The sequence below is a fragment of the Macrotis lagotis genome, chromosome 1, assembly GCF_037893015.1.
Source record: "Macrotis lagotis isolate mMagLag1 chromosome 1, bilby.v1.9.chrom.fasta, whole genome shotgun sequence".
NCBI lineage: Eukaryota > Metazoa > Chordata > Mammalia > Peramelemorphia > Peramelidae > Macrotis > Macrotis lagotis.
The window spans coordinates 487,215,188-487,228,086 of NC_133658.1; the positions used below are offsets into that span (position 1 = coordinate 487,215,188).

Consider the following 12,899-nt stretch of genomic DNA (forward strand, 5'->3'; position numbering starts at 1 on the left):
AGGGAGGGGGCAATCTTGCTAGGCCATATAACCTTGCTTGACTGTCACCTCGGGGCATCTCCTTGATCTTCACTACCTTTATGAGACTTGGAGTGTGCCCTTTTCTCCAGAAAAGCCAAGATAAACTTTCTTTTTTGTTCAGAGGAGTCTCTCTATTTTTTAAAAGTGATTTTTATCCCACATAAGTTCAAATCCTGCTTCTTATTACTATCTGTATGATCTTGGATAAGTCAGTTGGTCTTCCTTGGATTTACCATCCTCCTTGCTAAAATAAGAGGGAGGGGGTGGGCTAGATGGCTGCTGAACTGCCTTCAAGCTTTAGATATAGAATCCTATAAATTTACAGAATGCTCATCTGCATCAATGGATAGTGTTTCCACCCCAGGATCTTTCCATACCATTAAATTCAAGCCTAGATCCCAAAAGAAAAGTAAACTATGCATATGCTTCATTAGAGAAATACCAGATATTGATTATAATTTCCCTTTTAATTTTTATTTCTCTTATTACATGGAAATTCAAAACAAATAGCTTCATAGTTACAACCATTGCTTGTTTAGTCTTTGTTTAATATTTTTGTCTTCACTATTGTTTCTCATAATAATGATGAATAGATCAATCCAGCAACATGGACTTCTCTTATTTGTGCTGAAGTTAGAATCCCCGTCTCTGGTAATATCTGCCTCGAGCCAGAACATCATTGCAAAAGTCACAGCTGAGATCTTGATTACTTCTTACATAACCTATCCCTTCATTGTAGGCACAGAGTCCACCTAAAATAAACAAATTCAATTCAGTATAGAACAAGACAATATTTATAAGATTATTATTTCAATCTTACAAAAGGTGTACAGTGTTTTTCTGGTGAGAACTCTAAACAGTTTCTAAATGCACCTGGCCACCATGAAGTGGTTTAGATATTGGGGCAATTGACTCAGTATCACTAAATTTGTTATTCCATTGCTCTTATTTCAGTCTTTCACTTTTGTCTTTGTGTGACCCTTGCTTAAAACACTATTTGATTGATCAAATCAGTTCTTCAAAGATCTTTGATTTCATTGATGCCAATATTCCCTCTACCTCCACTATTATTAGCCTCCTACCACTTAGTAGACAGTCCTCATGAGTTTCTGTGATCAAAAACTTTGTCTACTAATCCCCTGTAGTAAAACCTTGTACTTAACCAAGCTGAATCTTTGATGACAAAACATAAAAGTTTTTCCAGCTTTGTAGCCTTGTTTAGAACCCCAGAGAGCAAAACCTTCAAAGAATACAGAATGACTTTAACATGATGTCATGAGGAGGAAGCTATGAATTTAAATGTACCTCTCAGATACTGGTCAGTGGTCCATGTTGGGAATTTCCTCTGAATTTCCTTTATTCTCTTAATCAGAATCTCCGTAACCTGATTAACCCGTGTTTCACTGGTCCAGTATGTGGGAATATGCTGGACACCCCCAGTCTAGAAAAAAGGTAACAGAGAGATGCCCTGTAATGGGGTTTGATGACTATGACACTATTGCCTTTGGTCTTCCTATTTTTTTTTTAGGTTTTTGCAAGGCAGTGGGGTTAAGTGGCTTGCCCAAAACCACACAGTTAGGTAATTATTAAGTGTCAGACCGGATTTGAACTCAGCTACTCCTGACTCCAGGGCCGGTGCTCTATCCTCTGCTCCACCTAGCCACCCCTGGTTTTCCTATTGTTCTTGTCCTCGGCATTCTCATACTACTTCTATTCTCAAAATAGGGAAAAGACTGAAAACTTTAAAATTGCTATATGGGGCGGGGGGGAGTACCAACTATTGTGCCTCTTGCTTCTAAAATGAAATAGAGCAATAGAAAAAAGAGTGAGGTAGAGCTGAAAGCCAAAGAAGGCAGAAAGGAGAGAGAAGAGCAAGGAAGGAAAGAAGTATTTTATCAAAAACAAGTATCTATTAAGTATGTACTATACACTACTTACTCTACTAAGTACTTTCTTTGATCCTCACAATAACTTTCAGAGTTATTTCAGTTGAGGAAATGTTACAATTGAGGAAACTGTCAAAGTAAATTTACAGTTGAGGAAACTGAGGCACACAGAGGTTAAGTGACTTGCTAGTAAGCATTTGAGAGTGGATTTGAATTTGGGTCTTCCTGACTCCAAGCATATGATTCCTGGATGATTCTAGATAGTCCAAAATCAATGTAATTATAAAAGCATGATTTTTTTTGGCTATTGGTACAACCATATTCAGTGAACCTAGCTGAAAAATTGCTTTTCATTCAAAGCTATAATTCTTTTCAAAGGATCTGAACTTACTGTTTTCAGTTGGTGGGAAATCAAAAGATTTGAACTTACTGTTTTCTAGTTGGTGGGAAAAGAGGAGGAGCAAGAGAAAGAAGAGGAAGAAAAAGAGAGGGAGGCATCAATTGGGTAATGTCTGGGGAATAGAATGCTATTGTTGTATAAGAAATTATAAGTGGGGAGGCTAGGTGGCACAGTGGATAGAGCACTGGCCTTGGAGTCAGGAGTACCTGAGTTCAAATCCTGTCTGACACTTAATAATTACCTAGCCGTGTGGCTTTGGGCAAGCCACTTAACCTCATTGCCTTGAAAAATCTAAAAAAATAAAGTATAAGTGGTTGAATTGTAGAGAAGCCTGGAAAGAATTATATGAACTGAAGCTGAGTGAAGGGAACAGAACCAAGAGAACATTATACACATTAACAACAACACTGTGAAATGATCAGCTATGATGGGTACAGTTCCTCTCATCAGTTCAGAGATCAAGGACAATTCTGAGAGGCCTGCAAAGGACAATGCTATCCCCATCCAGAGGAAAAGAAAAATATCATGGACTCTGAATGTATACTAAGTTCACTTTTGAAAAACTTATGTTTTTCTTCCTAACTCATGGTTTTCTTCCTTTCCCCTTAGTTGTAATTCTTTTTACACAAATGACTAATATGTAAATATATTAAACACAACATGTGCCTGTACAACTTTTACCAGACTGTTTACTGCTATGCTGAGGGAGGGAGGGAGGAGATGGTGGTAGAAAAATGTGTAACTCATAAATTTTCAAATGAATAAATGTTGAAAAATTATCATAGCATGTAATTGGAAAAAATAAAATAAAATTTCAATAATAAAAAAAAGAAAACAAGAAGGAGGAAAAATTGAAAGAGGAAAGAAACACCTCAATGTTTCTTCCAAAAACATTTTCACAAATCTGGGGAAAACTTGAACCTTATATAACTTTACCTAGACTAGCTCACTCATTTTAGGAACATCTGAGACTCAGATTCTACAAGGCACCTGTGAACAATTATAAGGAAGTCATTCAAAAAGTTCAGTGAAGGCCTGACATTTTTATGAAAAAAATAGATGCTATTTCTCTTCTCTATGGAGGGGTGTGTTCAAATTGGTAATTTCATCATTTAAGATAGAAAATCCCTCCATTCATGCTGATCTTTAACTCTGTAATTTAGAATCTTAAGAGAGTTGTCTGGGAGCACTGAGAAACCGAATAATTTGTCCATGATGACCTTGCTAGTATGCATCAAAAGTAGGATTTAAACCTGTCTTTTTTGTTCCAGTGTCAGGCCCATTATCCACTACACTACATTACCTCTTCTTTTGTGATGTAGTATACAAAAAAATTGTTAACAACTATACAAAACTTTTTCAATTTGGTCAATTTCTTTATACAATGATAGCCTAAAGAGGTATTTTAACTTTCTAAAATATTTTCTTTTACTTTTTTTGTCAAAGGGGCCACCATTCTTCCCTATCTCTCAGGCTTGTAAATTTGGTGTCATCCTTAACCCCTCACTCACCTTCCTTTCATGTATTCAGTCTTTTATTTCTATCTTCGTATCTGTCAGATTGACAAAGTGAATTTCCTAAAGCTCAAATCTGATTATAGCACCCCTCCTCCTCCACCTCCAGTGGCTGCCTATTATTTCCAGGATCATATGTAAAAGTTCTCTGATTTTTAAAGCCTTTAAATGTCCTTTCCTATCTTTCCAATCTTCTTACAGTTTACTCCCCCCCCCAACCATGTACTCTATGATCATGTGAAACTGGCCTTTTTGTTCTTTCTGAACACAATTTCTCACCTCCCACTCAAATTTTGCCTTTTCTCTGGCTGTCTCCCATGCCTAGAATGCTCTCCTTCCTTATCTCTGCCTTGCAGTTTCCTTGGCTTCATCTAAGACTCAATTCAAATCTTACCTTCTTTAGGAGGCCTTTTCTGGTCCTTTCTCTATTCCTTCCCCTGGCTTATACCTTCCCTCTAAAATGTCTTTTACACTGCATGTATCATATATGTACAGATATATGTGGCAGGAGAGATTGAGGGCAGCATATTGATCAGATAAGTCAAATTCTGTGACGCTACTTTATACTGGTTCTCCTCTTGCCTGTGTAATGTTGTTTCTCAGTCTTTTTTTTTTTTTTTTTTGCAAGGCAGTAGGGTTAAGTGACTTGCTCGGAGTCACACAGCTAGGTAATTATTAAATATCTGAGGTCATATTTGAACTCAGGTCCTCCTGACTCCAGGTCTGGTGCTCTATCCACTGGGCCACCTAACTGCCCCAGATAAGTAAAATTAATACCATCACTTTGATCACCATCTTTCTTCAGATACTTTTGGGGACAACTAGGATCCCAGAACCAAGAGCCTTAGGAATAGTAAGGATTCTTAAACTATAGGATCTATTATGGGAGTGGCAGCACTCAACTATCAGAACACTGGTCCTTTTTCCAGACCAATCCTCACAATCTTCATCCAGGGAAGTAATTCTGTGGAGAGGGAACTGGGCATTTCCACCAAATGCAAATTAACTGATACCCTTGAAACTAGCAAGTAAGCCTAGATAAAGTAATGGGGCACTTTTTTTCTTCTAATCTCATGGTTTTTCTTCCTAGGGAGGGAGGGAGATACGAGTCAACATCTGCAAACATGGCACCATCTATTTTGAAAAGAAATCTAAAATATTTCTAAATTAAGCAATAATATAGCTGAGTATTTTCTATCCTCTGTTTATATTTACCTGAAAAGTTATTTTTATTTTAAATAATATGAAAAAGAGATGGCCCAATGTTGTAAAAAAATCTGGTTCTCTTTGGTTCCTGCCCTTATTAGTGGCATAACCAGAGTCAAATCATTTTTGAAGCTTCAAATGACTTCATCTATAAAATGAGGTTAGTAATACTTGCACCACTGTCCTCACAGAGTTGTGAGGAAAGTCATTTGCAAACCTTAAATTATGTCAATTAATTATTTTGTAGTAATAGTGATAGTAGTAGTAGTAGTAGTAGTAGTAGTAGTAGTAGTAGTAGTAGTAGTAGTAAAGTACCTGCACCAAACCATTTCCACTGCCCACATTCCCCCCATTGACAAGGACATTGCCTCCATATGACTCCCGGGACATGATGCCAGCAATCAAAGCAGGATCTATACAGTATTTTCGACCAATCATCCTCATTGTGGGCTGATATCTCTGCACATATGGCAAGTCCATTTCAGCCAGTCGTTCAGAAGCACGAACACCTAAAGCAAATGAGAAACAGAAGATGAATATTTTATGAGATATGGTTCCATAAAGTGTGCATACAAAACTGGAATATTGTGACTAAATTGACTTGACATCACAATCATAGATGGTGTATTCATGGGATCTTGATAGAGTATCTAAAATACAGAACCCCAAGTTTTATTTGTGAATTCCCATCTGACCTCTAATGATGTTAACTTTAAGTAACCCTGGGCTTTGGATCCACCCTACTACTGACTCTTTGAAGGTATTATCTTTCCCACTTAGAATGCAGACTCCTTGAAAATAGGGACTGTTGGGACAGCTAGGTGGTGCAGTGGATAAAGCACCAGCCCTGGAGTCAGGAGTACCTGAGTTCAAATCCTGCCTCAGACACTTAATAATTACCTAGCTGTGTGGCCTTGGGCAAGTCACTTAACCCCATTTGCCTTGCAAAAACCTAAAAAATAGGGACTGTCTTTCTTTTTTCTATCTGTATTCCCAGTGCTTATCAAAGTGGTTGGCAAATAGTGAGTATTTAATAAATATAATAAATGTATTGTTGTTGTTGTTGTTTTCATTCATCTGAGAGTTCCCTACATGATAAAATTGCAGATCTGCAATTTTCAAAGTGCTTTCACACAGATATCTTGAGAGTCAATTATTGCCTCTCATTTTACTTAGGATGAAACAGAGGTTCAGAGAATATCCAAGGTTAGAATTCAGGTCTATTCAGTCCTAATTTAATGATTTATCAATGCTATTCCTGCCTTTCTTAAGAAAAATGAGGGGAATAATAGTTTGAAAATTAAAAACATATATATATTAATCTGACTAGTCAATCATTTATGAATTAGAAGTAGGAGAAGATAAGGATGCTCAAGGGAGGGTGTGGCAAAGAGGAAGGAATGATTTCTAGGTTTTTCAAGTTAGAAGTTCTTTATAAGAGATCCTGGCATGGTAGTCATAAGTGGGAGCACTGAGATAAGATGCTGAGTATAAGATTGAAGTTCTCCAGAAGGAGTACAGTTAGTGAGGAGCAAATCTGATTGCTCATGAGGGGAGTAGGGAAGAATGTAGGGAAGAACTGTGGCTGCCCTGTGGAAGAATATCCACAGGATAAGTGATGACCAATCTGAAAAAAATAAATCAGATATTTAGGGATTTTTTTTAAAGAGATAGAAAATGAATATAGAAAAGGGAAAATATCTTCTTATTATGCTTAGCACCATACCGCAGTAATTCAATCCTTGTCGTCTTCCGATTATGCATGAAGCTCCAGGGGTTTCAAAGGTTCTGAGATTTCCATAGCATCCCCGAGTAGTACTTTCAGTAGGGTCTGGAAGAAGAGAAAGATTTCAGAGTAAGATACCTAGCTGATGTAGTTCAGAACGGTTTTGACTATGAGTGTGAGCACATAACAGTGAATTCTCCCTTTCTGCTCTGTCAACTTTTTTAGAAGAGAGCAGGGAGAGTCATTTTGTTCATTGTCTAGTATTGGTCACCTGGGAGTTGGACTGTGAAACTATGTATATTCTGTGGCAGGCAGGGAAAAAAACTACCTCTCAAAGCTTTCTTCGCCATTATCTGATTCATGTGAACTAAGAAGGGTGTCCCCCCAAAACTTGTGAAGAGCTGCCTTCTTGAGGACTTTCACACACCAAGAGACCAAGAGACCAAGGATTCAGAAAGAGGACCCAGTTGGGGACCATCAGCTCTTGAGAAACTGATCTCCAATATAAATATAAAATGATTTCCAACTTTTCTTGAATTCTAAAGCATTTTTCCTTTCAAACCTCACTGACTCAGTCTAGCCTGTGAAATATTCAGATATGGTTTTGAAAGAGTAGAGAAGTAACTCTTTGTTTCAACTTAATTTTTCTCCCCTTCCTTCTTCTCTGGGACCTCAATTAGTCCCAGAGTTTCTCTCTAAGGGCATAGATGTTACTTTAACCAGATATGTGTTTTGTTTTGTTTTTTAAATGAAGGGATATGGGAAATGTGACCTGGGAGGTTTACTTGCAGATAAGTGCTGGCATGGAGATAATTACTGAAAAGGGAAACTATCAGAACTGTACATAAAGTATATTCATAATCTCTAATAATATCTAGCATTTATGCAGCCCTTTAAGGTTTACAAAACCCTTCACAAATAATATCTCATTTTCTGCTCAGGTTTATCAACCCTGTTATTGGGTGTCATTATTATCCCCATTTTACAGATGAAGAAATGAGACAGCCAGAGGTTATAATCTATGATTTTATCAATGTCTCTGGGAGATCTGGGGAAGGAACTCCTTTTATCAGTGTTCATCGGAGTCTTCTTTGAAACTACTTATGGTCTTGGAAACTAAAATACCCTGCTACGTTTTCATTTGACTGACCTTTTTAGGTTTTGGGGGGGGGGTTTCATTGCAGTAATTTTTTGGAGGAAGGGGCAATTGGGATTAAGTAACTTGCCCAGAATCATATGGCTAATGTTAAATGTCTAAGTTAGGATTTGCCCTGAATCCAGGGCAAGTGTTCTATCCACTGTACAGCCTTGCTGCAGTGATTTGTAATCAGATAAGTTGTCATCATCCAACAATGCATCTTTAGGAGACAATGACTTACAACAGACAGATCATTGGTTTGGGAGGTAGAGAGATCCAGGGTTCACATCCTCACTCATCCTTATTTTTGTTTTTGTAACCTTAGACTGAGCATAGCCTCCCTGGGCATTAGTTTCCATGTCTATAAAATGGACTGGATGATTTTAAGGTCCCTTCTAGTTAATAAGACTTGAGAGAGTTGGGCCAGATAACTTCTTAAAGTTCCTTTCAGTTCTGAATCTTTGAAAGCTATGTAGATTTTTCATATATTTGAATTCATTTTATAATGAAATTTTGGAAAAATTACTTCCAATCCTCCATCCAGCTGAAAGCTCTGAAAATGCTACTATTAGACTGGCAGGGAAGTATGAATTTCTTTTAGAGCTATAATCTTTTGGATTAAGAAATTACAGCTACTTATACTTTTTGTTTCTTCCTTAAGGATATGATTTCTCTCTCATCATACTCAATTTGGATCAGTGTACAACATGGAAACAAAAAAGATTGACAGATTGCTTTCTGTGGGGGGGGGAAGGAAGTAAGATTGGGAGAAAAATTGTAAAACTCAAAACTCAAATAAAATCTTTAAAAATTAAAAAAAAATTCCAGATAAATACAGAGGTCTGGGAATGGAAAATATCTTTTTCCTTTATTTTTACAATCAACATGTATGAAATTAGCTCAGGTTTATCAATATTGATGTTCATGTCCTTTTATAATGTTCTCTTTTAAAACTGTATCTTTAAGACAATCCCAAAATACCAGTGATGATGTATAGTATCCACCTCCAGAGAAAGAATTGATATGGTACTTGTTATTTTTCACTTTCATTCTTTTTTTATTTGTCTTCTTATACAAAAATTAATAATATGCAAATATTTTACATGATTGCAAAAAAAAGTGCCTCTTTTAATGATAAGCATGGAATGATAAGTAAATACTTATCCAGTAGTCCATTTAAATTCGAACCCCAAGGAACATTTGCAAATCTTCATCCTCTTTGTTAACCTATGTATTTCCTTTTCTTTTTCTGGGCTCTAAAGACTATCAGGGACAAGCTAGAGGGCTAGATTTGGAGTCAAGACTTTAGTTCTGACTTCAGACACTATGTGACCTTGAGCAAATCACCTATCCTCTGCCTCAATTTCCTTAACTATAAAATAAAGATAATCATAGCTCCTATGTCCTGGGGTTGTTGTGAAATTCAAATGTTATGATATTTGCAAAAAACTTAGCATGAAGCCTAACACAATAGAAGTTTAATAAAGGTTTGTTCTCTTCTGTTCCCTAATTGTCTTCCCATATTTTACTCCTAGCAGCATAATTTTGTTAGGGGGAAGAACTAGAGGCTTTTTTTGTCATCTGTAATTTCATATTTTAGAAGTTCCATTTACCTACCACCTATGGTTCTCCTTTTTCTCTGCAACCAAAATGACAAATAAATGTTAACAATACCAAATGAAAAGGGAAAAGCAGTTGACTTACAAGTAAAGGCAGCAAGGCCCAGAAGCAACCAGGAAACAAACATGATGATGACTCTTGTTCTGCAGGAGCTGAAATGGTTTTGAAATAAATATTAGTTTAAAGGAATGAAAGCATCAACAAATACCATAAAAATCTATAATGTTTCTACAGGAAAAACAAAAATGGGAAGGACCAAATTTCCCCAGGCTCCAACCAAGGGAGAAAAATAATCATCTGAACTATAAAGAGGGAAAAAAAAGAAAGTTAGCTCTATAGGCTTGGCATCCTTTCACAAGCTTTAAAATGACCTGACTCTCCCTGGGCTTGTAGTGGTTCAAGCAATCAAGAATTTTCCTGACACTTTTCAAGGTAGGTATTTATGGAGCAATTGTTGTTCAGTCACTTTTCAGATATGGTCAATTTTTCATAACCCTATTTGGGGTTTTCTTGGCAAAAATATTGGAGTGACTTTTCATTTCATTCTCCAGCTCATTTTATATATATTTACAAAGAAAACTGAGGCAATAAGGATCAAGTGACTTGCCCAGGGTCACACAGGTAAGCTTGGATTTGAACTTAGGTCTTCTTGACTTCGGGTCCAACACTCACTCCATTCCAAGTTGTATTTTAAGGAACAAATTTGTGAACATTTCTTTTTTTTCCTGCACCATGAAAATCTAGGATCAGTGTACAACAAGTTCCTGGGTTGTTCTTGCACTCTGCTCAAACCTCAGATTCAGAGCTGTCACTGGAGAAGGTAAATTCTTAATGACTATTCCTTTGTCTTAATAGCCTCTTCCTTAATGATAGATATGTATTTTTCTTTTTGAGTTCCAAAGTCAATTTCTATATTGAAATGTGATTTTTATATGTGAAAAGTTTTTCCCATTTTTAGGATAACTTCAGTTTGCTCATCTGTAAAATAAGAATTAATAAAAGAAACCACCTCACACAAATATTGTGGTGATCAAATGGCATAAAGTATGTGAACTTTAAAGAGAAATAAAGGTCAGTTATTATTACTACTTCAATTGCCACTACCAACCTAATACAGAGAAAATCGACATAGGAAAAGACTTGAGCTAAGACAGAGTCCAAGAAGAGCATCTCAGATGTAATTGGGTTCCATATACCTAGAAAGTTAAATAGTATTCTATGAAACCAGGTTCTGAAATGCAGCCGCTTCTAGGGAATGATGGAATCTTTGAGACAGCTGGGTGATAAAGTAGAGAAAGTACTGAACTTGAAGTTAGGAAGATCTGAGTTCAAATCCCACCTCTGCTACTTACTAGCCTGTGTGTCACTAATGTGATCCTGGGCAAATGATGTAACTTCTCTTGGTCTCAGTTTCCTCATCTATAAAGTGAGACTGATGATAATTATACTCTATTCCAGATTTGGGAGAATTTAATGAGATATTTGTAAAGTACTTTGCAAACTTAAATGCTAGTTTTTTAAAATTATTATCTTAAGCATTTTCACTACAGGGATAGAGGTGACATGCCGCTGTGTTCCAGACCTTTCCCCTACAACACATACACCTACCTCCTAATCACACACACACAAAAAATAATAATATGAAAGTAGCAGTTTCCTCATAGAAAATACCTAAATATCTTCTTCACCTTGACCTCAGGATATAGTGAATGACTGCTTTCATTGTCTCCTCTCTCACCCATCACCTCCACTTCTCTAACTCAGTTCAACAATAAAACTGCTTCTTCCCAGTTAGAGATGAATTTACCTTCAATTCTCCATCATTATAAAACACCATTATTATCACTATGCATTCCTATAACACTTGACACCTTCAAAATGCTTTAAAAGACATTTTCCTTAGTCATTTCTCATATGGAAAGAGAAGTGCCTGAGAAGAATTTAAGACTTTATTTAAAAAAAAAACTCATTTAAAACTTTATTGGAAAGAAAAAAATTAGGAAGGCACTCAAAATAAATTCTCATCTCTTTCTGTTTGCCAAGTTTAAAGTATAAGTTATTCCAGCAAATATTGTGACTTTTCTTCTACTCTCTTTTTCAAAATTGTTAAAAGAGAAGGGAGGAAAACCCCACAATTAGTCTGTACATTGTTATATTTTTGCTTTGTATATAAAGGAAACAGTAGCCATGGCTGGAATGACCTACTCAGCAAAAAGAAAACATCTATTTAGCATCCAGTGAGCTCATAGTACATACAGAACAAGAAGATCTACAGAAAGAAAAAAAAAAAGAATTGGACAGAAAGAGAATTTCAATACAAGACTGGCTATCCTATTGAGATTGCATTTTCATGGGAGTCTTCCAGTAACTTTCTAAAAGGAACCTATAAAAATGCTTTACTTCCATTTGAACAAGAACAGTAGGTATGATCATTTCTGTTGGCCAACCTTTAGCTTTGGGGGAAAGAAAAAACAAATGCTTTATGTAATCACTAGTAAGAGGTCTTCTCTGATATTACAACTGGAGTTTTCTATTATTTAAAAATAGAGAACTATATAGTTCAGCATGACATATCAGATGCTTAGTGATTAGGCTATCTTTTCACTAGTAAATATGGCATCTACTTCCATAAAGTTAGGTGGGAGAGTGACTGACTTACTCGTTCCTATGGGATTCATGATACACAACTATTTTTAGTGAATTCATTTAGTAAAAAATCTAATTTTGTTAGACTGAGCACCTGCTATGAATAGAAAGGGAAAAAAGGAAAGGAAAGAAGGAAGGAAGGAAGGAAGGAAGCAAAGAAGGAAGGAAAGAAGGAAGACAAGACATGTTGAGAAAATCAGGGCCTGATTTTCTAGGTTGGTAAAAAAAAAACATCTTTTTAAGAGGTGATTATCCCAAGTGAAAGATAATAATGGTTTAAAATGATCATTAGGCAGGAGATTTGTTCAGATCTTTGATGATTAATCAGTTAATAATATATCCACCTCCCTAATCCTGCCAAGCATTCTTTAAATGCTAAGTAGAGTTAAGTAACAAGTAAATAATGACCAGTATTTCAATGACCCCATCTCTCCTGAAAGGAGAAGTGAATAACAGCAAGCAGAATTGTACTAATAATAAAAGTAGGATAAACAGTCCAGTAAGGAAAAAGGAAAAAAAACCTTGGGTTTTGGAAGAGACTTTTAAGATTTCTCTACTAATCTCTGAATTTTAAAGATGGAGAAACTGAGGCATAAAAAAATTAAATGGCTTGACTACAACCAGGCAAGCCTTAAGTGGCAGAACTGGTATGCAAACCTGGATCTTTAGACTCTTTTCACAGAATAGTCCATATTTGATATATTCATGTAAAATGTTAGCCATGTAATTTACACGTTCTTAT

General features: G+C 36.2%; 1 protein-coding gene across 1 annotated transcript; it reads right to left on the reverse strand.

The window, feature by feature from the left end:
* Nucleotides 1-654: 654 nt before the first annotated feature.
* Nucleotides 655-7,103, reverse strand: LYG1 (lysozyme g1). Its single transcript, XM_074210147.1, has 5 exons — nucleotides 7,082-7,103; nucleotides 6,754-6,858; nucleotides 5,343-5,536; nucleotides 1,327-1,462; nucleotides 655-773 (listed from the first exon to the last, which is right to left on the reverse strand). Exons 1-5 carry the CDS (start codon nucleotides 7,101-7,103, stop codon nucleotides 655-657), a joined length of 576 nt encoding a protein of 191 aa, XP_074066248.1.
* Between the last annotated feature and the right edge of the window lie 5,796 nt (nucleotides 7,104-12,899).